We start from the raw sequence: 25,488 nt of genomic DNA on the forward strand, positions 1-25,488 counted from the left end.
CAGAGACTTCCCCTGCCTCACACACCAAAACTTTTCTTCCTGCCTGGTTAGAGGCACTTTTTGTGGGTAGCTCGCCTGCAGCAAGGCTGTGGTTAAAGGCCTGGTGGCCAGTGCTGGGGGAGTGACGCAAACCTGAAGCGGCAGCTGCAGCGCGGGAGGGAGAAGTCATTGGCACTTTGCATGTGGTTTGTGTGAACTTGGTCCCGTACCCACCACCAAGATCTTCCCAGGTAAGCTCCCTTGCAGGTGTGCAGCACGAAGAGATCCTTCCCCCCCCTGCTGAGCTGAACTGGAAAGATGGGCACCCTGTGAAGGTGGGGAGGCACATCAAGCAATAAAACCAACAAGTGAAACTGATTTTAAAGTGTCACCTGCACTCAGAGCTATCTAGGTTGTCTCCTGAGGAAAGCCCACTGCTTGGGACACTGAAAAGTAACTAGATGAGATCCATGAAGAACACAATTGGGTAGTTTTGATGTTGGGAGAGCACTGGAATGCAGCCTGGTCAATCATTCACAGGCAGAGAGCTGGGCCTTCACTTGAGCTTCTATTTTCAGCTTTGATCTTTGTGTCCTGGCTGCTCTTGTGTGAGCCACTCAGGGCTTTGGGCTTTCTATCTGCAACACAGAAAGGCAGTGGGAAGCGGCTGGACCGAGTGACTTTTACAGTCCACCGTGGTGACCACCTGGCCTTTCCCTTTGCTGTACAGGCAGGACAGACAAGAAGGTGCCTCAGAGGGTGAAACGGGTTAAACCACACACACGGGAAAAGCAAACGTCTGGTTCACACCTATCGCTGCTACCAGTAAGTGACATCCACCATATCGTTTCCCAGAGAGCCTGCGGCTTCGGCCAGCACCTGCGCACGCAACAGCATCCTCACCCACACACCGCCTGGTTTGGCCAGGTCCCTGTGTGTCCCGTCCACCCCCCCCGGCAAACCCGCCTGCTATTTAAAGATCCCAGACGAGCAGGGCCGGGGAGGCGGCAGGTCCAGGACACACCGGCACGTACCGCCCGGCGTGGGGCAGCTCGGTGCGGCCGCCTCCCCGCTCACCCCAGCCTGCCGGCCCTCGGCCACGCGTGCCGTGCCCACGGGTGGGTCTTCTCGCTCCTAGTGCTCCTGCACCGCCTCGGGACAAAGCGGGCGGGGAGACGCAGCCCTCCCCCCCCCCCCCCCCCCCCCCCCAGGTTCAGGGGGTGCCGGGGCAGCGCGGCGGGGCGGCGGCGGGGGGAATCCCGGGCAGGCGGGGCCGGGCGCGGCTGAGTCAGTGCGGGCAGGGGCAGGGGGAGGAGAAGGAGGAGGAGGAGGAGGAGGAGCCGCTGCGGCGCCTTACCCTCCGCGCCGGCCGCCGCTCGCTGGCTTTCCGGCCATGAGCCCCCCGGCGGCGGGGCCGGGGCCGGGGTCGGGGCCGGGGTCGGGGCAGGCGGGCGGTGGGCGCTGAGCGATGTCGCGGGGGGTGGGCGGCGAATGCCGCAAGGAGACGGCGGGCTGGGAGGGCGAGGACGGGCAATGCGACTCGGGCATCGAGTCGCTGCGCTCGCTGCCGGGCGGGAGGGAGATCCCTCCTCCCGCCGCCGCCGAGACCCCCTCCCCCGCCGCCGACACCCTCGCCGAGACCGTGGCCGCCGAGGAGCGGCTGGACTCCAGCTACGGCTCCGGCGCCCTCCCCGAGGCTCTGCCCGGGCTGCCGGTCGCCGGCCGCGCCGAGGAGCCTTCGCCGCCGCCCGCGGGGCTGAGCCGGCAGCAGCTGGAGGCTCTCACCTACCTTTCGGAGGATGGAGACACGTGAGTGACCGCGTCCCTCCCCACATACACCCCCCCGGGGACGGCTTGCGAGTCCCCCCGCCCCCCCCCAACCCCGGGCTTGGTCCCTCGCAGCCGGCCAGGAGCCGGTGCCTAGAGATAAGCTGGGCTTTATCGGCAGCGGTCCCCAGCCCTCTCCCGAGGAGCACCCATACAGCCGGGCTGTGGAGGATTCCTCGAGCCCCCATCCCAAAAGCCTCCCGCCTTGCGCTGCGCACGGATGCTTGGCACCCTGGCGTGGGTTTGGGTGGGTGACCGGGGGGCATCTGAGCCAGGTCCAGCAGAGTGGGTAGGGAGGAGCACCCCAGGCAACATGGCACAGAACAGACCCGCCACAGGAAGCCATCTTCCCCTTGCTGTGGGGCTGCTAGCAACTAGAAGGTTTGGGGGGGAGCAAATCAAGCCCCCCTGCTGTCCCTTCCCCAGAGAAGGCAATGTTTCCTCCCCAATGGGGAAGGCTTGACTGTGTGAGATGGCATGTAAGGAAGACCCGAAACGAGATTGGCTATGCAGGGCAAGACCTTGAGATGGCTGTGGTAGGGCCACAGATGCTGCTCAACCAAGCAACCCAAGAACTATTTGTTCTCAGGTGGAAATCGCCTTGCTTTGCCAACCTGCCCTCACAGCCGCAGCTTTCAGCACAGTTGTGACGCACGCCCCGCTACGGGGCTGCCCTCCTGAGCCTCTGTGACGGAGATGAGTGTTTCTTTTAATGAGGGGGGGCTTCCCACATCCGTAATACCCTCTCAAGGGCAGAGGCATCACGTTGGAGTTACTTGGTTTGGCTTCTGGGCATTGCCTTCAGCGAATCACAGTGTTTTCCTGTCGTACATTCGCTCAGTGGAAGGTTTTCGTCATGAGTGCATGCACAGAGCGTAAGCGAAGCGTGCTCACAGCTGAGAAGGGCAAAGCTTTGCCCCAAACCCAGGATGGAGTTTAATACTGAGGAATGGTGCAAGAGGAAGAGAAACTAAGAGGCACTGACACGAGCAAGCAAATGTCTTCAGTGGCAGGAGCAGCAAGGAGGGTCTGTCCTTGCCTGGCAGAGCACATCTGGTTCTGAGGCTGAAGATGAGCTGGGAGCCAGCCCAGGTGTTTACTTCCCAGTTAGGAAGGAGTCTGTGCATCTGCTAATTAGTTCATTAATGCTCACTGTGGGATCTGCTCTGAGGATTGGCTGGAAGTCTGGTGGCAAGCTAGGTTAGACTTAAACCCAGCCTCCCACACTCCCCGGCTGGGTGCCTGGATAGTGTTTTCTAGTCCTGTCTTATCTACAGGCTGGCTCTGGGCTCCTCGGCATGGGGAAGCTTTCCCAGCTGTAATGCTAAAGCCAAGGTATCCACAGAGAGAGCCAGGGGTCTTTTAAGCAGAGCTGTGGAACTAATGCCTCAGAAAGGCCCGCGGGGCTAGTCTGTCCTGGTGTGCCAGGGCTCCCCGCTACTGTTCTTTAGTGAGCCTGGTAGATGCAGCTGCTTGGAGGTGCTTTTGCTTCTTGAGGCTGTCTGTCTTGTAAGGTGGCTGAGCCCTTCACCCGTCAAACTTGCTTGGAGAGACCTAACACAAGCATCTCATTAACTAGGAAAACATTAATCGGTGGTGCCTTGGTTACTGTAGGCAGGAGAGGCCCTTGGAGAGCTCTCCAAATGGTTGCAGTTGCTCTTCTGTTTTCTCTCACTCACAGTGCAGTTCAGAACAGGAAATCTGTAAAGAGGGAGGAGGGAGCGAAAAGTCTGATGGTGGTGCAGCTCGTACAGCTCTGGGCTGGCTGTGCCCGTGCAGAGACGGCTTTCCTGGGATCTGCTTCCAGTGCTGGGAAAAAAAACTATTCTTGTGGTTAGAGTGGCAAGGCTGTGGATTTCTGCCTCTGCTATTCCTGTCTCTCCTCCTGACCCTGCGGCAGAGGTAGGCGGCATTTATATTTAGAAATGCTGAACATCCACCGTTTGGTCGATGCAAATGGGAACTGTGAGCACCCAGCGACTCCTTGAACTGCCACCGGTTTTGTATGCAAAAACAAGTTGGGGCTGATAGTAATGTTAAAGTCTATGGAGCAATTGCTCATCCGGTGACAGAAGGTCCCCAGAGAAAAGGGATCAGATGGCCACAGGCTGTATCCCTTTCATCCATCCAGCCAAACCCATTGACTTCTTTTCATCTCTGTCAGCGGCACATTTCCTTGTGTGCCTCACTTGAATGTCTGCCACAAAGCAGCTCCAGGCCGAGAATTAAAATCATACTATCAGTATATTTCAGAAGACTTGGGCAACAACACTTTCCTGTAATTGTAATTCTGAAAATACAAAAAGTTCAGGCATTTTGGTCAAATAGTTCCTGTTTCCCCAGATGCCCAGGCTGGTACCAAGCAGAGAGGAGCTCTGGGCTTGCACAAAGGGAGCTCTCCATCTGACAAAAATCTTGGCTGTCCATAGTTCTCACAGGCTCACCCACCCCTGTTGCCTCGAGGTGTGCTTGCAAGGGGGCTGTGTTTGTCAGCCTGGTGCTTGTGAGGAAAGTGTGGGAGGTGGAGGCAGAGGTGAGGAACATGTGCTTGGGTGGTTGGAGTGTCAGCAGGACCCTCCTTGGATACCTTCCTGCCCACCTCCATGGGAGAGGAGCATTAACCCAGGTGGAGTGAAGCAGTGGGGTTAAAACTGGCTCTTCTTGTGCTCAAAATTAGAAGGGGTCCCACTTCTAGAGGAAGGAAATTGGCCAACAGGGGAGATGTGGGTGTGATGACCAGTGAAATGTGTGGGTGCCATCTTCCAAGAATCATTTCTTTGCCCAAGCATCAGCCACCCCCACACCTCCTCAGTGCCACTGGTGGTCCCTCTGCCTCGGGGAAGTCAGAGCTGCAGTAATTGGGCACCGGCACATCAGTCCCTGAGAGAGAGCGGCAGAGCTGGCATGGCAGAAGCGGTCAAGGATGAGGAACAGGGTGACAGGCAGAAGATGGTGGGTATGCTTAGGGCAGTGATATGTATCCCGCTTATTCTGTGGCCAGGTAGAGAGCAAGCCCTGTGCACTCAAGCGCAAGCGGTCTCCGCCAAGAATCCGTCTTTTCCTTGTGAACCAAGCAGTCTCCTCCAAGTATCCGTCTTTTCATTGTAAACCAGCTCCTTTTCTGCTGAAATGAGTCCCAGTGGGACTGCTCTGCGTGGAAGTGAAGAGAGGGGCTTTCCAGCTGCAGGCATGGCTAGCTCCGACCAGGCTGCAGGCAGCTTTATCGCTGTGCCCCAGCCTCTGGACAAGCTCAACCTTTGTTAGGATTCGCCAAGGAAACCCCTTCCTTCCCAGCCTTGCCAGGCAGATGCAGGAGTCCAGCACCCTGGGAAAGGGGTGGGTGTGTGACCAGCTCCTTCAGGGTGGGATGGGGTGGGACAGCCTGTCATGTTCCAGCACGAGGGAAAACCTCCCTGTTCGCTTGGGCTTATGGAAGCCTCTGCCAAGCTCTGGAGAGGCAGAGTTGATTCATCAGTGTGGGAAATCAGGCAGAGCTTCCTCTCTCTAGGACTATCTATTCAGTTTTAAACTTAAAAACATGTTTCCCTTTCTGCTCATGCTGGTCCTTGGGCCACACACCAGTGTATGTTGTCGGTACCTGATGCCACGGTTGATGGGGCCCTTGGGCAGCTGGGAAGCGTGCGTGCAGTCTTGCTCTGGGACCTTTGGCCGTGCGGTGCTGCGAAAGTCTGGGGGCTGCGCCTCCGCAGCAGGGCGACTGTCTTCTGCACGGGGGTCCATATGCAAAGCGACGCAGCTCCTCTGCAGGGGTGAAGGTCAGGGGTCCCCAGCTCAATCACAGGAGAGAGATCTCAGCCTCCTTCAGATGGAAAATGGGACTGAGTGGTTTTGGTTGGGTGTGTGTTTCGGGGAGGGAGGGGAGCAGAGGAAGCCTGACTTCCTCCTTCCACCAGAGACAAGTGCTGCCCCGTCTGCTGGTAAGAAATCACGTGCCAGTGACTTGTGGGCTGAGATGCCTTAACAAGGGCTCAGGGACAGTTAATCGAGTAAAATTGGGGCCTCACGGGAGCTGATGTTCTGAGCACTCCCCCACATGATGGTAGCAAAGGGACCTTCCCTGCTGAGCCCTTGCCTGCATGGGTAGACATTGAGCACGAAGGCTCATCTAGCGGGGGCCAAGAGCCACTTCTAACCGTTCCCTGGTGTGTGCCAGTTGTAACCCTCCCATCTCATGTAGCCCTGTGCTAGAGATCCCCTCATGCAGGGGAATGAGGTTGTCTCTATTCAGGCTGCCTGCTCCAGTGTGGCTGCTTGGTCGGCACTTGCCCTGCTGAACAAGGGTGTTGCTGAACCCCCTTACCCCAGGATCCCAGTGTTTGTTCCTGGGGGAATGCTGAGCGTGTGACAGCAAAGGGAAACCACTGTGAAAGAAGGAAAAAGAAGCAGAGGACTGGAGAGACACAGTTTTAGGAGAAGGATTAGAGAACTCCAGTGCAGAGAGCGCATGTGGTTACTGGTTGGGCTGGGAGTCCCCCTGTTCAGCTGGGCTGGGCTGCTGCTGGCTGCCCGACAGCGGGATGGCCACAGTTAATGGGAAGCAGGCATGCTCTTGGTTTTTCCAGAGGGGCTTTGGAAAGCTCCTTGCCCAATTGCCAGGGGAGTTTGAGTCCATCCCGAGTTGCTCCCTAGCACACTGCTATTGTGGGGCAGAGAAGAAAATGAGTCCTAATGTGGGGCTGGCTGGAGGGAGAAGGGACTTGCTGTGTCTGGCTCCCTGTGTCTGGACTCTCAGCTCCTCCTCCTGCATGCTCAGGAGTTTGGTGAGCAGGGAAGGGCTTGGTGCCCCTCCAAGTGAGAGCAGGCAGCTCTCTGCAGGCTCCTTTAGGAGGATGCCCCAGAAGTTGCTGGCTGACACAGGGATCACACACATACAGCCTTAGTGTAAGGTGGGTCAGTCCTGGCAGCCCTCTGAGATTGTGCAGGCAAGAAGAGATTTTTTTTTTTTTTTTTTTTTTCCCCATTTGGATGACTTCAGCCTGGCCTGGAGGAAGTTTCTTCAGACTTTCCACCTGCATAGGTTTGCCTTGGAGCTGGGGAGAGGCACAGGGAACTTCAGCACAGAGGAAGGGAAAGAATGGCTGGAAATTTCCATGTCCTGGGATGCAGAAGCCTGATGTCTGACTGTAACAAATTAGTTGAGATGGGGAGGACTTCAGGTCCTTGCACTCAGCAGGCAGGCTTGGCCGCTGCTGGAAAAGGGTTGAGCTCAGCTAAATTAACAAAGAAAGTTTTGATTTTTGTTGGTTTGGGGGTTTTGTAATACAATGGGGATAAAAGAGGAGTCAGACGTGACTGTGTAGGAAGAGAGGCTGTGGGATCTGAGCTGTGAGAGTGGTTACTGGGTGCCTCTCAGTGAGCTGCCTGGGATACTCTGCGTCCTGCAGAGGGGAAGTCCCTCTGACTAGGGCAGATGCCGGGCTGAAGGGGGCCCCTGAGATATCCTAGACCCATGTCTGGTGCCTCATTACAAGAAAATCCTCAAGGCAGTGAGAATACGTGTGGGACTGTAAATGATTGCTAGGGTGTGTTGCCAGACTTTGGCAAAGTCCAGGCACTGTCCTCTTGTAAGAGGCTGTTCTGACCTCAGGATATCTCTATGTGTACAGAAACTGTTGGAGAACATATTTGCCTCCTGATGAGCGAGAATGAAAATTTGCTCCATTTGAAATGGAGTTGCCATGGCCAATGGACATTTTGGGATGTTTGCTGCTTCTATTTTAATTGTTCGTCTTGATTTCAGCCCATGACTGGGCCCTCCTGAGATGGGCTGACCTGCTTTTCTGTCTTGGCCCATCCCTGCAGCGGTGGTAGTGCAGGACAGACCCCTCATTTTGCAGGAAGCAGTCTGCATGCATCTGCTGCAATCTCAGATCCACCATTTGCTCATAAATGGAGCAAAATGCTCAAATGTGTGGATGCAGAGTCTAGAGGATGTGAGACTGGGGTACTGTATGTGAGTGAACAGGCCCACCTTCATCTCCCCTCCTCCTCCTCCCCTACCTCACTCAAAAACAAAGTGCCCACAGCCCCCTTGCAATGCCTCCCCTGCCAGTCAACCTCCAGCACCCCTCATCTGCCAGCACCTGCACCAGACCCTCTGCAGAACACCCCAGGAAAGCGGAGGCTGTCTCCCCTGCTCGCCCATCGCTTCCCACCCCTCCCTTTGGCCCCAGCAGCCACAGGCTGGGAAGTGGCTGCTGCCTAGGCTGGAGGTCTAGGGGACTGAACACAAAATGGCTGAAAGGGCTTTGCATCCTGCTAGCCACAACCGTCAGTTGTCCGTCCCCGCCCCCCCTCCCCAGCTCAAATTCAAGCTGTGCCCTGCCCAGGGAAAGGGAGAAGAAACCTGCAGAACAGGAGACCCAGGGCAGGAGCAGAGGACACGGGGATGAGCCTACAGCCGGCTGGGATCTGCTGCTCCCTTGGAGCTGCCAGAGGGCAGCTGGCACAGTTTTGTGGAGCATCACATTGGTATGCGGGGAGGAAGGGAGCCAGGCTGGGCTGGAGGAGGGCTGCAGGGCAAGATGAAGCTGTGCTTGCTGAGCCTGCTGGCAGAGGTTCATGCTGATGGCTGAGGAAGCGGTTAGCAGTGCAGGTTACAGGGCTGGAACAGGAGAGCAGGGTAAGCGTGGAATTCCCCTGCTGTTTTCCTCCTCCCTCGCTCTCCTCTCTATTGCTGCTGGGGCCATTTCCTCCCCTGAACAAGTTTCTTGTGCGAATTGTTTGCATGATTTCCTACTGCTCCACTCAGCCAAAATAAGGAGCCAGGAGTGAACTGTTTACACTACAGCGAGGGACCTTATCTAGAGAGGGAGAAAAATTTCTCAAAACAAATTCTACTGAATGCTGTATCCCTTGTCCTGGGTGCTTCTGGGGTGAGATGGTGACAGGGGAGGCTGCTTTGAGGACAAGGTGTCTTGCTCCACAAATGAGGGGATCTGCATGGTTGAGCCCCTTTTCTAGAGGGAGAGAACTGGTGGGACTTCATCCATTGTGCTTGTCTGTCAGAGCTGGCTGTCACCCTTACCCTGTTCTGCCTCCAATCCTCATGTGTGGACACTTTTCCTACCAGGTGCTTGAGCTCACTCAGAAGCCTGGGAGATGGGCAGCACTGTGGAAATGGATGCTCTCCTGTGCCTAAACTAGGACCACCTTGGGCATGGTGTGCTCAGACCCCGGGGACATCCCCAGGGGTGGCCCTGACCCCCCTGCTCCAGGATCATTCTCTCTCTGATGATGGGTAGATCAGCTTGTGCCAGATGCCCTGTGCCCATGGGACATTTGCTATTCAGAGCACTAACAAGTTCCCTTGTGCCAGGATGGAGCTGGTGAGCAAGTAGAAAAGCTGAGAACGAGCCCAGCAGTCTGTACTCCTCAGTTGGCCGTATTTTCCCTGCCCACAGCTCCTCTGTCCCCTGCCCTTTCCAAAACTCCCTCTTGCCCTTTCCAAAAGTCCCTACTGGGCACCCACCCCCATGTCTGCAGGCAGGAGTGTGGGGAGGAGAGGAAGGAGCAGGCAAGCAGAGGAAGGCAGAGGAGAGGTGTGCAGGAAGCTGCGGGAAGGTCAAGGGTCTGAGCATGGCGGGGTGGAGGGCTTGTTCTGGCAAAGGCATGGGACCGTGGCTGGGTCAGGTTGGGTGTCTGGTTGCGAGCGGGTATGTCTCCCTCACTGCGCGCTGGCTGTGGGGCCCAGCTGTGAGCGCTGCGTGCCAGCATGCAGCAGCCCATCAGCAGCTGGATCACATGGCTGCCATGTCAGAGAGAGAGGTGTGCTTGTGGCCTTGGCTGGAAGAAAGTGGAGATTTGCACAGCAAGGTGCAGGCTTGGGTCTCCTGGGCATAAGTTGTCTCCCAGGTTAGCAGGACACAACCCTGATTCCTGGTTGGCATCATTGCCCATGGCACAGAGTGCCTTGGTGCACACACGCTCTGGATGGGCTCATCCCAACCCAGTGGCCTCGCTGTAATTCCCCCAAGCAGCTCATGGCTCTTGCAGCCATTTCAAGAAGTTGAGGGCTGTCAATGAGGAAAGGGGGGAATGAATGCGGAAATGAAAGCACACAAGGAGGCTGCACCCAAGTGGAGAAGGAAGAGGGAGGGGGGAAAAGCAATCCTTCGAAGCAGGCACATCCCAGCTTCCAGGTGAAAGCCTGAGCTCTGGCCAGGTGGGGATGGTCGTCCCCATTGCCTCCATGACATAGGTGCCCAAACTTGCTCAGCATCAGCCCAGCCCTGAGCAGCTCTGCTGCCTCATTGAGCTGCAAAACCACCCAAGCCAGGAAGCGTGAGGTGGTGGAGGGCTGCCTGGGGTTTCCACCTCCCCTGGGTGACTGCCCCACTTATCCCCATGTGACAGCACAGAGTGGCATAGTTAGTGGCAGAGGGGATGGGGGGATTCCTGGGGGCGCGGGGGCTGTCTGTGGTGAGGCATGACCCTGGGTGCTGCTCTCTCCCCCAGGAGCCCAGCGTGGCTCTGGAAAGTGAAAGCAGCAGAGGTTTAAAGTTCAAGCCGAATTGCCTTGGAAAGTCCCTTGTCTGAGCACTCTTATCTCTGCTGTACCTGAAAAAGGCAGATCCTGCACCCTCCTCCCGCACGTGGTGCCTGGGAGTGGGTTTGGAGAAACAGGGACTGTCCCTGCAAGTGGGCAAAGGACACCTCAGCCCAGGTGCTGCCATGGGGACTGGAGGCCTGATGCAAAACCCAGCAGGGAATCTCCCTGCCTGGATCATACCCAGGCTGGGGCCAGAAAGAGCCTGCCAAGGGGAGAGGTATTCTTGCAGCTGGTCTCTCAGCTCTGCCCCTCATGCTGGCCTGGGTTCCTTGGCTGTGTCTCTTCCCCATGGTCCACTGAGGGTGGCCGGACCCTGCCTGTGGGACTGCTTGGCCCTGGCTCGCAACCCCCTCCCCTGCCCTGGGGAGTGCCAGCAGCGAGGGGGCACCCCATGGCAGTGCGGAGGCAAATGTGGGTGGCCTCTCCTTCCAGAGGGGAATTCCCTGCCGTAGCATGACCCGGGGCTTCCCCAAGGACGCAGCCTCTCCTGTCGGGCACAGCCTCTTCCCTGGCGGCACGGTGAAGAGGAACCAGCCTTGGTTTGCTGCCAAAAATGGGGCTCAGCTGAGGGTGCCTGGGGTCCCCCGGCTCAACCCTCAGGTGGTGCTTGGGAGATGGATAAATGACATTTTGGGGGACTAGCCTCTGGGCTTCTCAGCACACTCATGTCCCCCCTGCAGCTGGCGAGAAGGCAGCCCCAGCCCTTCTTTACTGCAATGCTTTAGGGTCAGGTCTTGTCTTCCCACCTGTGGAGGGACACTGTCCCTCCCCACAGTGCAGGTGGCATCACAAAGCTGGGGTGTCCAGCTAGTGCGGTGTCATTCTGGGGCTGGCACAGCTCTCACCCTCTGTCCATCGGCCCTGCCTGCCTCTGCCAAGCAGTGTGGGTGGCAGGAGCCCACTTCACTTTGAGCCTGGCCTTCGGTGTGGAGCTGATCCCTGCTGGAGATAAAAGCCATCCAGGAGCCCCAGCACAGCAGCGAGGAGGTAGCAGGAGGCTCAGCTCATGCCTGCCATGCTCTGCAGAGTGGGAGCTGCTGCCTGCTCCTTGCTGCTGCCCGCCATAGCTGGGGGCTGCCTTGTGGCGGGGGGCCCAGCCCCTCTATGCAGGGGCTCCCAGGAGTGCAGCAGGTCGGCAGAGATGACTGGAAATTCCCTCTCGGCTCTGCCTCTGTCGCACTCTCACTTCTGTTCTGACTGCGCAGGGGCCAGTGTCAGACCCAGATGGAAATAAAACCTCTCCTTGGGCTGGGGGGCTCTGGGCTGCCCAGCCACCCCGTGGCCGTGGGGGTGACGGTCCTGAGGACATGGGCTCCCAGCTGGCCACCAAGGTCTGACAGCCACACCTCGGGTGTCCCTCTGTGCCAGTGGGCTGCGTGCCAGCCCTGCCATGCCAGTGCCGAAAGGGAAGGATGTGGGGGAGAGAAGAGGAAATCGGTGTGGGCCAGCCGATCGACTGGCACGGGAACTGTGCCGTGCAGGTGATCTTGGACCGGTGCCGGGCTCCTGCCTGGCCTTGGCTGCCTGCCTTCACGGAGAGGAAAGCAGAAGTGCGGTAGCAGCCGGCAGCGAGGAACTGGAATTCCCCGGGCAGCTGCCAGAGCCCAGGCCTCCCTCCGCAGCCGCCAAATGCGGCCCTTGGGCTCTGCGAAGCGCATCCCAGGCTCTTCAGACCTGCCCTAGTTGGAGGCCTGGCTTCGGGCAGTGCCAGGTCAAGCCCCACACATGCTGTGAGGTCTGAGGGAGAACCCTGCAGTGCTTTGTGGAGACAGAAGGGTCCTTTCCCAGTGGGGATTGGAGTGAAGGACTGCCCTGGGGAGCCACAGACCATGTTCCTGCCTCGCTCTGCTGCTGAGCTTCCCCAGGAAGAGGGCAGGACAGAGGAGCAGAAGGGAAGGGGACTGGGAGAGGAGGGGGGGTTATTCCTCCATGCAGCAGTGAAGGATCTCTGCTCCTGAGCATAGCACTCAGGACTCCTTTTTCTTTTTTTTTACCTCCTGCTTTCCCTTTATCCCCTCTGTAGGTTGGTTCATCTGGCCATTATCCACTGTGTCCCAGCTGTGGCACTCTGCTGCATTGCTCAACTGCCCAGGGAGGTGCTGGAGATCCAAAATGATCTTTTCCAGGTATGTGAATATGATAGGCAAAAGATGGGAGGAAGGCAGGTGTCACAGACTGTTCTGTAGATAGATGCCAAATCCATCTGCCCTTTTCCCAGGACACCCCACCTGCTTCCTGTAGAGCGTGGTGAAGGTCCCATGTGAGCTGCCCCTTTTCAGGGAGGGGAAGAAGGTGGGAGATGAGATGTGACAGTTCCCAGCACCAAAGGGTGAAGGGGTCCTTTACGAGGCCCCAGGATGTCACAGACAGCCCCGGAGGGTGGAGCAGGCATGGCTTGAATGTGGCAGGGTAGATAACCTGGGCGACTGAGATCTGCCCCCACGGGTGATCCCTGAGCTGAGGTGTGGGGTGGCAGCAAGCTGTTTGCAGCCCACCGATGTCAGCCACACTTAACCCTGGAACAGGGACGGGCTCCTGCGTGGCAGCCTGCCTGTGCCACTGGGCTGGCTCCTGTAGGCTGGCATGGCTCATCACACTTGGTGTCCTGCAGGACATCCCTCTCTTTGCTAATTTCTGTCCCCGCCTCCTCTCTAGACCCCGCTCCACCTCGCCGTGTACCTGGAGCAGCCCAGCGTGATCCAGGCGCTGATCCACAAGGGAGTCAACCCTGGGCTGCAGGACCGCAACGGCAACACCCCGCTGCACCTAGCCTGCGAGCAGCAGCGCCTGCGGTGTGCCCAGCAGCTGCTGCAGGGCACAGCCCTGACGGAGGGCACAGCCCAGCCCCATGGGCACCACCAAGACCTGCAGCTCCAGAACTGGCAAGGTGAGACCTTGGGGCAGCCCGGTGCGAAGCTGGTGGCCAGGTTGGGGCAGAGACTGTGCGTTGTGTATGCAGGGATCCAGGAGCGCAGCAGAGTGGGCACAGAGGCAGGATTGGCATGCCTCAGGGTGGTCCGGGCTGACTGGGGCTCTTTCTCCTGTCTCCCTGTCCCAGGCTTGGCCTGTCTGCACATCAGCACCTTGAAGGGGAACATCCCGATGATGTCGCTGCTGCTGGAGAGTGGTGCCAACATCGATGTTCGGGTAAGGCTGGACATGGTGCGATGTTTGGGTAAGGCTGGGCACTGTGGGTGGCTCCCTTGGGCACGCGCTCTGGCCTCGGGGCAGACACTGCTGTCGGGCTTGGAGACACTGAATTTTGAGTGAGCTTAGAGAAAAGGTTCTTGAGGGGCTGTTGGGTGTCATGACAACGGTCAGGGTGGGGACTGCCCACTCTGCACCCTATCAAGGGGGTGTGGGTGGGTGCTGTGGGGCCCATCTGAGGGGACCCCGCACCCACACCCTCGTGATCTGCGGGCTGCAGGAGGGTACAAGTGGGAAGACCCCGTTGCACCTGGCCGTGGAGTGCCACAACCGCCGGGCTGTCCAGTTCCTGCTGCGCAACGGGGCGTACGTGGACGCCCAGATGTACAACGGATGCACCCCGCTCCACCTTGCCGTGGGCCGCAAGGATGCTGCCATCGCCGCCATCCTCTCACACTCCGGGGCTGACACCCTGCTGAGGAACATGGAGAATGAGACAGCCCAGGACCTGGCTGACGGCAACGACGATGTGAGTCTGTGTGGGGGGAAGCCTGTGGCTCTGCAAGCATGTTGGGTGGTGCAGGAGTCAGACAATTTGGGGGGAGCTCCTAGGAGTTTCTAGCATGCCCGTACTCCCTTATAGCATGTAGGCATTGGCTCTGGGGGTGTGTGGGGCCTGTTGCCTCGACCCCTAGGGAAAGCCCAGCCAGGGTTTCTTGGCACTGCCCTGGGCAGGTGGGAGGCTGCAGGACTGGGGGGGAGCAGGTCGGGGCCCCTACCCCAGCTCACTGGAGATACGACCCTGCATCCTTACATGTCCACACTCTTGGCCTTTGCAGCTCCTTGCCTTGCTGCCCTTCGATGACCTGAAGATCTCAGGGAAGCCTGTTGTGTGCTCTGAATGAGCGGCTGGACTCCTTCAACCCATGGGGCTGCCTCCTGGCTCTGCACTGCTGCACACTGGGACCTTGCCTGCCTGCAGTTCAGTGGAAGCAGAGACACTTTGGGAGACTTATCCCCCTCCTCCCCTCTTTGGAAACGTTTTGTTGGCCTCAGGCTGCCTTCCCAGAGGGAAGAAGGTGGCACTATGAGCACTACACAGGGGAGGCTTTTCATTTAGTATTTGTGCCCAGCAGCAGGACTGAATTTCCCCTCCCTGCCATGGGTCTGACTTGTGGGCGTCTCCAGCTTACCCAGGGAAGGAGCAGGAGAGGACTCCCTTTCACTCTGTACGGTGGATGGAACATCCTCTGGCACCCCCAGATGGCATCAGAATAAGTGTGGGGTGAGAAGAGTTAACACTCACTCTAATAAACGTTTGTTCTTGCTGCGAGCACCTGAGGTCTCATGTGATCTAACCCACCCCACTCCCCGCAGCATCAGGAGGCTGAGCATTACCGGTGCCGGGGCTTCCCCAGCCCACCCGCTCCCTCAGGTCCTTCGCACGGCAGAAGATGAGTGGGAGCACAGGGGCTTCCCCACTTGCAGAGCCTCTCCAGTGCTCAAGGCCGAGGCTGGGGGACCCTAGCCTGGTGCTCCATTCCCGCGCTGTCCTGCTGAGCATCTGGCTTCAGGGCTGAAGAAAGAGCGTAGGAGGTGCCGGAAGACCAGGTTGTGGATCCCTGCTTCTGCTGTCGTGCCTAACATCTTGCTGCCTTTCTGTGGTGTAGTTTCCTCTTTCACAAAGAGCCTAGAAAGATCCTGCCCCATCTCCTGGCTCGGGAGGGTGTTAAAAAACTTAGGCCATGGGTCTTCCCTGGGCTTTACGTTCCTCCAGGCTCAAAGCGGAGGAGATGGGGCGGGTTATCTCCACATCCCTTCTGTGGTTCAGCTCACCACTCTTCCCTGCCCCCTCTCCAAGTTGGAGGAGCACGTGGGTGCGATGCATTAGGGAACCAGCAGCCAAAGGTGCTGTGGGAACAGAGACATGGAGCGCGCCTGACCCCACCTCGGCCAGGGAAATTCCCCACTTGCTGCCTCGGAGCAGCTGCTATTGTTTGGGGCAAATCCTGGATGGCGCAATCACCCGTGATGCTCTGGAGTGAGCCCTTGTCTTCCTCCTCCCTTCTTGCAAAGATAGATAGCAAGGGAATGCTGCCAGGAAAGCAGCACGGGCTACCCCCAGGCCTCTCTGGAGCTTTCCTGATCTCTTCAAGCAGCCCTGGGCTGGATTGCTCCATTTCCTTTGAATATTTGCCTCTCACCTTCTGGCAGGGCCTCAACCCTGCTGCAAACAAGCTGTATTCTGCTCATGGGCCTTGGCCAGCACTGCCAGGAGCGGGTTCCCGGTGGGGCTGCGCAAGTGCCACCTTCACAGGGGATGTGGGGCACTCCCGGGTGTCACAGGGTAGGAGTGACGGGCACTGCGGGGCCGAGCAGCATGGTGGGGCCAAGGGCTGCGGCTGAGTGGGAAGAGGAGGAAAAGGGCAGAAGCAAGTGATCTGCACTATTTTTTTTTTTTAATTTTTAAATAGTTTTTTTTTAAAAGATGTCCCGTAAAATGTTACTGGGTGGCCACCTGACGGCTGCAGCCGGCCCTGCAGCCTGGCCGGGGGCCGGGCCGGGGGTGCAGAGCCGGGGGAGGCCTCCTCTCCCCGGCAGCGGCCGCGGGGTGTGCTCGGGGCTGGGCTGGCAGCTCGGAGGCGGCGGCGCTGAGCCGCGGGGGCAGGGACGGGGGGAGGCCAGCGAGGAGGTTCGAGGGCTTCTGCACCGCAAGCGGGTTTTTTCCCTGCGTCAGGCTCGGCCGGAGCCGAGCGGCAAGCGCGGGTTTAGCGTGTGCGGGGCCGAGGCGGGGCTCGGCCTGCTGACGCCCCCTCCCTGACTCGTACTTTCCACGCCGGGGCACGGGGGAAGCGACCCGGCCCCTCCGCCACGCCGCTCCCCTCCTCCAGCCGCCGACCCACGCGTGCGCCCGCCGGGCCTCCGCGCAGCCGGGGGCCCCCAGAGCGGCCGCCCCTCAGCCGCCGGCCTTCCGGAGCGGCAGGGGGCGCTGCTGCGTGCCCGCCCAGCGGGGCTTCCGCTGCCGCTACTGCCGCCGGGAGCGGAGGCGGGGGGAGCCGGCCGGGACCGGGGACCGGGAAAGGGCCGGGCCGGGCCGGGCCGGGCCGGGGCCGGGCCGCAGGTGGGTAGTGAGGCGGGAGCGGCGGGCGGGCCGGGCTGCGGGCGGCAGCCGCCCCGCTCGGCAAGGGTGGGCGAGGGCCGCCGTGGCGTCCTTATGGCCCGCCACGTGGCCCCGCGGCGTCCCCGGGACCCCGCACCCGGCCGGGCGCTGCCTCCCCCCGTACCTGGGCCCGCGGGGCCGGTCCCCGGGCAGGGGCCGCCGGCGCCCGGAGCCTCGGGGCAGAGAAGGCCTCGAGCGGGAAGCGGGCTCCCCGAAAGCCTCTCCCCCGCCCGCGGACCCCCGGGGCCCGCCCGGCCCTGCCCGCGGCGGGGGCTGCCCCTGCGGGGTCTGGGGACCCGGCCGCTGCGGCTGGCAGCCGCGGGGCAGAGGCGGCGGTGGCCCGGGGAGGCGATGGCCGGCTGTCCCGGCGACCCGGCTTTGAGCCGGCGGCGGGGCAGGGGCGAGACATCAGGTCCCCAGCTGCTGGGGGGGCCGTGGACTTCTGAGCTCCAGGGCTGGGTTTGACCTCAGCCCTTCGGGGTGCTGGAGGTGCCCTCGAGAGTAGCAGGGCTGCAGGCGGGGATTTTTTTTCAGGCCTCTGGCCCGGGACCCAAATTTCGCATCCCAGGCAGAGAGCTGTGGCCCAGCCTGGCTCCGAAGCGGTGCGTTTGAGAGCTGCCGCTCCTGTGCCGAGCGGAACAGTAGCCGAGTCTGTTGTCTGGGCTCCCTGGCTGCTCTGCAGGCCCCAGACTAAGGCTCCTTTCATGCCTCGTTGTGCCGCCTGCTTGCCCTGCGTGCCCCCCGCCCCCCCTTTCTACCTGTAACACTGGTGGCCCTGTTCCTTCCCGGCTTCGGCGGGGAGGGCAGGGCCTGCTGCACTGAGTCAGCTCTCGGGGCCTGGGAATTGCTAGCGCAGGCATAGAGAGAGCCATTGTCCCTCCATAGCCTCCTCTTCACGGTCACTGTGGGAGAGCAGAGCTGATTCTCCTCCCGTGGCACCGCTGAGGGGGCCGGCGGGGTAGCAGCAGGCACAGTCGTGCTGAACGGAGCCGGCTGGCTTTCGGTTTCTGACAGGTTGAAGGGAGATGTGGCCCATGAGTGTAGCAACCGACCCCGCCACTTGTATCTGACTTCTGCAAAAGCGAACGTCATTTCTGCACCCTCTTCCCAGCCAGAGGGCTGTTGCCATCAACCAGCGTTACTTAACACGGGCAAACCCAGGAGCAGGCTCAGCCCTAGGTGCCTGCACCAAGCCCTGTTCTTGCATCCCACAGCACCCCTACAGCCTGCGGTGATGCCCTGGCAGCAGGAGAGATGACAGGGGTGGAAGTGACAAGCTGCCTTTTCTGTGGGGGAGAGCAGGGGGGAATAGGAAGCAGGCACAGAAGCCCACCCCCAGCTGTTTGCACTTCTCCCTGGGCTGGGAATTTCTGGGTCCTTCAAGTCACAGAAGGGAGATTTCAGGGTGAAACACAGCATCAGCTTAAATCAGGTTGTTTGACTCTGGGGTCCTGGCCACAGCAACTGAAGATAAGAAAAGCGCCTCAGGTCTTTCCCAAGGGGACAAGAGTTTGGTGGGGAGGGCTTGTTCATGAAATGGCAGGGGACTTTCTTGCCTTTAACGCTCTTAAGTTTGTAAGTCTCTGAGTCTCATGTGAGGGCTACTGGAGGTCACAGCTATATTATGTTGGGGCCAGGTACACCTCACAGGGCCTAAATTCCTCTTGACTCAGTTTTGGGGGGAGGGGGGATTAACATCTCTGGCCCTTTCTGTCACAGGAGCCCAGAGCTTCTCTGTTGCGTGTTTATGTAGCCAGCCCCACAGCACCTGGCCCCCAAGGCAATCCGGAGGCTTTTTCTACTGGAGAGACTGAGGCAGGGATGGAGCACGGACCAAGGAAATCTCCTACCCTGATGCAGGAAGCCACAGCTTGCTGTGTGAGGGGAGGATGCAAGTGGCTTTGGGTGTGGGAAGTCCTTGCCAGCTTGCTCATTCTGTTGTGTACCTGGTGCCTTTGTTCTTTGTGTGGCCCCTGAGGCCCCTGAATATCATGGGTTTGCCTCTGAGGGAGGGGACAGTGGAGGGAGGAGCTCCTTGAGGGAGTTTTAAAGCTGGCTAGGTCACCACCTTAGGGTTATAGCTGAAGAGTATCACCTATACCTTATCAGATAGTCCTACTAAAATCCCAATGAGCCAGGTGGTAAGAGAGTTCCTTCCCAGCCTTGGTTTCTGGCTGTGTCTTGCCAAGCGGGCGAGCCCTGGTAATTTCCTCTGAGCTGTGGGGAATGCCTTGGCACGTTCCCTTCCAGGGCTGCTTGGGGAGGTGGGGGAGGCTGGCAGCCTCAGCCCTCTGCGGCCCCCCTCCACTCACCTGTTGCAGCCGGAGGGGGAAGCACTGAACCGTTTGCTCTCAGAGGAAGGTTGTTCTGGCCACAGGCTTGAAACATGAGCTGCTAGGTAGGAGTTGCTTTTTCCATTCAGTGACCTTTTCTTTTTCCACCCAGGAGCTGCGCTAAAGTTCAGCCTAAAAACGTGAGGTGTGAGGTGCTCCTTGCATTTGGAGTAAGAGCGTTGTCAAAACCAGATGGTTACAGCAGTGTTCAAGTGTTCTGTCCGATCCTGAAAATTCAAGTTTCTAAGTCCACGTGTTCCTAAGCCAGAGCAAACACCCTTAACAGAAGCAAACATAAATGTCTGGCCTGTGCTCTTCAACTCCAGAGGGCTTTTCCTACTCCATGTCCTGCTGTCATCGCTGCTGTTGCTGGGGTGGGATCTGAGTGCTGCCTGCTGGTTGGGAGCAGGCCGGGTGGTGGGTGGCACAGGCATGTGGAGCAGAGCTGGCCATGTACCAGTAGCCCACCATGCGCCTCTTCCTCTCTCCGCAGATTTTGCCTTCCCCTCGTGCTGGCTTCCCTCCCTATGATGGCTACTGGTGAAGAGATCGCCCCTGCCCTGCAGGACTCATGGGTGGACTTCTGGCTCTTCCGTTTCTTTGTTAATGCTGCTGGCTACGCGAGTATCGTGGTGCCAGGATTCCTCCTCATCCAGTACTTTAAGAGAAGAAATTATCTGGAGACAGGTAAGGGCAGAAGCTTCCCCTCCACATCCTTGCATCCTTGTGAGCTCTCTGCACCCCCTTGGCCAACCCCATTCAGCGCTGACAGGTTGCTTCCCCAGCCTGCTTTGTCAGACCAGGCTTGAGCTGCTCACAGAGCTGCATCCCAGAGCTGTCTAGGCGCTACCCTGAAACAAATTCCTTCGAGGTCCCCACACCAGCAGATGTGGGGACTAGTAAGGAGGGAGGCTTCACCTCTCAAGCTGGTGCGGCTTGTGGTGCCCAGACTATGGTTAATTCTGTCTCCATGTTCTCTTACCCCATTCAGGCCGAGGCATTTGCTTCCCTGTCATCAAATCCTGTGTGTTCGGCTCTGAGGTGAAGTCTGTACACCAGGAGGATGGCTCCCTGCCACCCCGAGCAGAGCCCACAGAGTCCTCTACAGCCCAACAGGTCTTCAAGCTGCTCTTCTGTGCTGCTGGCCTACAGGTAGGAGCCCTGTGTGTGCGTCTGTGGCCATCCCGCTCTGAGAGGAGGATGTGGTGGCAGCAGGTTTGTGGCCGTCAGTTCCTTGAAGACCAAGGACGCAGTGCTGTCCTTGATCGGGGCAGGGTTGGAGGCTGGGACACGGCTTCTCAACCAAGCTAGTCCACCAGAGCTGCTCTGTCACCTCTAAGGGCTGTGGAGGACCACTTAGCTGGTGCCGTCTGGGCTGGGGCCTCCTGTCCATCTGATCGCAGTCCTCTGCAGCCATGGGTAGGGAAAGTTCTGTGATTCAGCAGATTGTTAGGGCTGCTCTTCTTCTGGCCCTCACATCAGAGCTGCAGATCGTTTGAGCCCTGTGATCTTCCAGGCTCTCCTCTGGGTCACCATCTGGGGCTAATGCATCCTGCCTTGATGGATTGGATTCAAATACTGGAGAGAAATACCGAATTCAGCTACAGATAAACAGCACTTTTTAATCTTAGTTTTCCTAAGTCTCAGCTACAGCCTGAGTGTCCTTAGGAAGGGCAGATTTTTAGGTTTGAGGACTAAAAAGAGACATGTGGGCATTGTGATAGAAAAAGCCATGCATCCTGCAGCCAGCAGAAGACACCCACTCTCTGGCCTACTATCCCAGCCCGTTCAGACTTGCTGTGGGTCACCGAGTCCTTCTATCTCTCTCCGTTTCTCGGGAGGGGATGTGTGGTGAGAGTAAGTCTGCGTTACTTCTGTGAGGGGCTTGGTACTGTTGCACCAGAAGTAGTGGAGGTGACAGCCAGAACAGTGATCATCCCCAGAGGACAATTTCGTCTGCTGGGTTTGAAACTAGAATAGATTTGGATGGAAGAACCAGGCCTAGGGAGCTGGAAGTGAAAACCAATGCAGAGGCCACTGGGAAAACCGCCAGGACCTGCCGCAGGGAGCTGGCACCAAAACCACAGCTGTGCATCGGTAACGTTCCCTGAGCCTGTCGATCTGGTTTCACAGGCAGCTTAAAGCGTAACCGCTCACTGTACACTACTAGCATGTTTGCTTTGCGGGCTTCTCTCCCCTTGAAGAGGCTGTAAACCGAGCAGGTTTTGTTTGGGATGAGACATTCCGGGTTGTAACCACACGGGTTCCCCCAGAGGGGTGGTGTAGGGGGTGACCCCATCTCCCGGTGTCTGAGAAGCGTTGCCGTGCCGAGGATGAGGCAATGCTGGGGCAAGCAAGGGGTCTGATGGGGTCTGATCTTCCCATGGTTGCTTGCAGCTGCCCTTGCGGGTCCTGACTCTCCCTGTGCTCCTCCTCCTTCGCAGGTCTCCTACCTCACGTGGGGCGTTCTCCAGGAGCGTGTGATGACAAGAACATATGGTGCAACTGAAACAGACCCTGGTGAGAAGTTCAAGGATTCCCAGTTCCTAGTGTTCATGAACCGCATCCTGGCCTTCACAGCAGCTGGTCTGTACTGTGCTCTGACCAAGCAGCCACGCCACGGAGCTCCTATGTACAAATACTCCTTTGCCTCCCTCTCCAACATCCTCAGCAGCTGGTGCCAGTATGAGGCGCTCAAATACATCAGCTTCCCCACCCAAGTGCTGGCCAAGGCCTCCAAAGTGATCCCAGTGATGATGATGGGCAAACTGGTGTCACGCAAGAGTTATGAGTACTGGGAGTACCTGACTGCTGCCCTCATCTCCGTGGGGATCAGCATGTTCCTGCTCTCCAGTGGTCCCAACAGGCACGCGTCCACTGTCACCACCTTCTCAGGCGTAGTCCTCCTGGCCGGCTACATAATCTTCGACAGCTTCACCTCCAACTGGCAGGACGCCCTCTTCACCTACAAGATGTCTCCTGTGCAGATGATGTTTGGCGTCAACGTCTTCTCCTGCCTTTTCACGGTGGGCTCGCTCTTGGAGCAGGGTGCCTTGCTGGAGTCGGTACGCTTCATGGCCCGCCACTCAGAGTTCATGGCCCACGCTGTGCTGCTCTCGGTGTGCTCCGCCTGCGGCCAGCTCTTCATCTTCTGCACCATCAACCAGTTCGGGGCAGCCGTCTTCACCATCATCATGACGCTCCGCCAGGCCTTTGCCATCCTCCTCTCCTGCCTCATCTACGGGCACTCGGTCACAGTCGTGGGCGGACTGGGTGTAGCCGTTGTCTTCATGGCCCTCTTCCTCCGCGTCTACGCCCGCAGCCGCATGAAGAAGCGCAGTAAGAAGCTCCCACCAGGCGAGACCCCTGTACAAAAGGTCTAAGGAGATGGGGCCATGGCATTTAAGCCGTGCCTGCTGTCCTGCCTCCGCTCGGGGGTACTTGCTTGATTTCTCAGAACCCGCTGAGGAGCAGGGTGGGGTATGGATAGGCTGGACCAGTGACTCACTTTTCCACCTGCTTCTTCCAGGGAAGGGGCTGGAACAAGCCCAGGAAATGCTCTGGGCTGCCACAGCTCCAAACCTTTCCGTTTGCCTTAATGGGTCAAAGACTTCCAGCCAAGACATGGGCCTGGGGGCTCGCATCTTGGGAAAAAACAGTGTGCAGCTGCTGGTACTCCTGCCCCACCTCTGTCTTGTGGCTTCTCTCCAAAGTCACCAATGAACAAGGGAGCTCTTTTCCCTGGCACTGTCTTGCCTCTGGCTAAAGCTCCTCCATTTCTGTCACTGCTGCAGAGCTCAGCAGGAGGAAAGGGCAAGCAAAACACTAGCTTTCTGTTTGGAACACCTCCATGTGAGGCAAGTCGTAAGCTGAGCCTATCCCAAGATGGGGAAGCTCTCAGCCCCCCCTCCCAGGAGGTACTTCAGGTAGGACAGGCCCAGCTAAGGGAAGGACCCCAGCCTGTCCTACCCCAGGCCTAGCATCTGCTCTGGGAGGGCACTGCAGTGAAAGCCGGTACCTCCCTGTTTGGTTTTATCAGTTCCTTGCCCGTGCTTTGAGACACTTTTCTTTGCTTCCCTCAGCCCAGACTGATTTTTATGCAGAGACTGAGGCTGGCCGGTACGGTTCCCATGGCTTGCTGAGTTGTTCTAAGTTGCTTTTTGGTTACATCCGCTGCTGTCACAGGCCAAAGGCTGCGCTGCCCAGAAGCCCCAGCATCGCCTCGGGGTGTCTCAGTGCCACAATTCTGGGCTTTGCAGTTGCCATTCACAGAAGCACAAACAGCCCCTCTTCTGCCTGCCAACTGGAGGCATCAGCCCTGGCTCTCCTGGGGCCTGGCCAGAGCCCCACTGGGCCCAGGGGGCCGAGAGATGGTGCAGGGCCCGCTTGGGGTGCCTTGTTCCTGCTCCCCAGGCAGCAGGGGAAGGGAGCAGTGAAAGCTGCTCTTCCCCAGGAGCCCAGGTTTTACTGGTTAACCCTTTTCTCCTCAACACAACCTGACTGACAAGCCAGCAGGTTTTGGTACTTTTGAAAGGCAACTTTTTTCTCTTTTTATTTTATTAAATTAAAAATATGCTGCATATAGTGCCCTGAGGGTAAATTTTTTTTTATTTTTTTTTTTTTCCCCATGTACCTGGAAGGAGGGGAGAGACTGCCCAACCTTTCCTATGTCCCTAGTCTCTCTGGGACAACAAAGTTGTCTTTCCTTTCCAAAGACAGCTGCCTCCGCCTTTGGCCAGGCAGGTATCAGCCAGGGTTGGACCCAAAGCTGCAAGGCCTGGTGTGAGATTCTTGCACACAGGACTGGGGAGCATAGCCAGGTTGGGACCTGCTGCTTGTGCCAGCGGGCAGGCAGAGGAGCTGTTAGCCTGAGTCAGGTTTGGCTCCTGGGTTCCCTGTGTCACGCAGCTTTGGCAGCCCTGGGGGTGTAGCTACAGCCGACATAGCTAGAGGTGGAGCAGACACCTGCTGAGCGCAGCCAGCTGGGGCCATCACTGCTGTAGCACTGTAGTGGGGGAGCCCATCCTTTATGGGGTGCCTCCGCACCACCATGGGCTCCACTGGCCCCACGCCAGAGCCAGGGGAGGCTTGGGGTGTGGATGGTAGAGCTGACTGGTACCTAGAGGAGGCCTGGTAGAAAACCTTGTCTGTAGGCCTAGGCAGTCGAGTCTGGGGGAGGTCTGGGGTCAGAGACAGGGCCTTGGCCTCACAGCCAGAGAAAGGGGAGACCTGGTTGAAGGCTCCAGGAGAAACAGGAGACAAGGGACAGGAGCTGCTTATCACACTGCTGAGTTAGCTGAGCCAGCACCGATAACAGAGCTGGTGCTGAGCACAGCCCAGGCTTCAGAGCACTTGGCTCTCCAGCAGTTTTACCTGTGCTCCTTTCCTAGCTCCAAGCTCTTGAAAGTGCCTGTGCAGCCTCACAGCCCTTCATCCTGCCCCTATAAATTCCCCCCAAATGTCTGCCCCCAGCATCTGCTGACAGCCTGAAAATGGATTTTTTTCCCTTTGTCAAAAATAAATAGATTGCCCAGTTGGGAATGAGATACCTTTTCTAATTTAAATGTAGATTTAAAGAAAAAAATAGTGAAATAAAAAATCCAAAGCATTATAAGTTAAAAAGAAGAACTGACTTCACTGGTTTGTTATTTGGTAAAACCTTCCTGTCCAGAGAGAACTCTTTACTTTTAAACCATTTTTTTTTCTCCTGTCTCAGGGAAAGAAAACCACCCTGAAGGCATTTGCTAGCTCAGCTCCAGCACTGCCCCATCAGCCTGCACCCCAACAGCTGCCACAGGGGCAGCACAGTGCCCCGCAGTGCCTTTGTTTGCAGCAAGGGACACAGCAGGGCCTGCAGAAGATGGATACCAGCTAAACCCAGCTCCATTTTGTGCCTGTGGCTGCTGGTGAGCAGCCAGCAAGAGAACCTGATGCTGGTGTCACTTTTCCCTGACAAACCCCAGGGGCCATTGCGGCAGAGGGCAAACAACCCTGCTTAGTGCAAGCTCAGTGGCTCAGTGCAAGGGGCAGAAGAAGCAGAGGTGATGGCCCAGGCTTCTCCCACACAGGCAAAAGCCAGGGGGGTGGCCAGACACTGCCAAACCCCCCAGGGCTGCAGAAGCCCAGAAGGGGCAGGCTGGAGGCAGGAGGAGTCTAGAGCCTTCTGGCCTAAGAGCTGAAGAGAGGCAGCGTGAGTACAGTCCTGAGCTGTCACTCCATCCCCTGCTCCGCCCTGCAGGGGAAGAGGCAGATGGCTCCTGCCACAGCCCCTGGCCCCAGGGACGCTCAGGCCAGAGCAGCCAGCAGCAGCGCCCACTTGGCTCCTGGCACAGTTTGCCCAGCCAACAGGTGCAGCATGGAAAGGTCTGCTCCCAGGCTGCGGGGCACGCGGCGCTCTAGGTGAAGAACTACTGCACACTGGAGAGGAGCCCACCGGCACAGCAGGTCATGGGTTTCTCCTACCCCGTTCA

General features: G+C 58.3%; 2 protein-coding genes across 5 annotated transcripts; both read left to right on the plus strand.

The window, feature by feature from the left end:
• The first annotated feature begins 61 nt into the window (after positions 1–61).
• Positions 62–14,858, plus strand: NFKBIE (NFKB inhibitor epsilon). Its single transcript, XM_074818171.1, has 7 exons — positions 62–230; positions 710–1,788; positions 12,402–12,504; positions 13,034–13,265; positions 13,437–13,525; positions 13,806–14,054; positions 14,365–14,858. Exons 2-7 carry the CDS (start codon positions 1,448–1,450, stop codon positions 14,428–14,430), a joined length of 1,080 nt encoding a protein of 359 aa, XP_074674272.1. The 5' UTR covers positions 62–230; positions 710–1,447; the 3' UTR covers positions 14,431–14,858.
• SLC35B2 (solute carrier family 35 member B2) lies at positions 14,726–24,646 on the plus strand. 4 transcript variants are annotated; one of them, XM_074818168.1, is made up of 5 exons: positions 14,726–14,810; positions 14,903–15,136; positions 19,512–19,705; positions 20,010–20,170; positions 21,463–24,646. In XM_074818168.1, exons 3-5 carry the CDS (start codon positions 19,546–19,548, stop codon positions 22,399–22,401), a joined length of 1,260 nt encoding a protein of 419 aa, XP_074674269.1. In that variant the 5' UTR covers positions 14,726–14,810; positions 14,903–15,136; positions 19,512–19,545; the 3' UTR covers positions 22,402–24,646. The 4 variants fall into 4 exon arrangements, with proteins under 4 accessions (XP_074674269.1, XP_074674268.1, XP_074674270.1 ...); XM_074818167.1 differs by lacking the exon at positions 14,903–15,136 and having other exon boundaries at positions 14,728–14,810; XM_074818169.1 differs by lacking the exons at positions 14,726–14,810; positions 14,903–15,136 and adding an exon at positions 16,556–16,646.
• The last annotated feature ends 842 nt before the right edge of the window (positions 24,647–25,488 follow it).

Source organism: Strix aluco, chromosome 3, assembly GCF_031877795.1.
Source record: "Strix aluco isolate bStrAlu1 chromosome 3, bStrAlu1.hap1, whole genome shotgun sequence".
Lineage (NCBI taxonomy): Eukaryota > Metazoa > Chordata > Aves > Strigiformes > Strigidae > Strix > Strix aluco.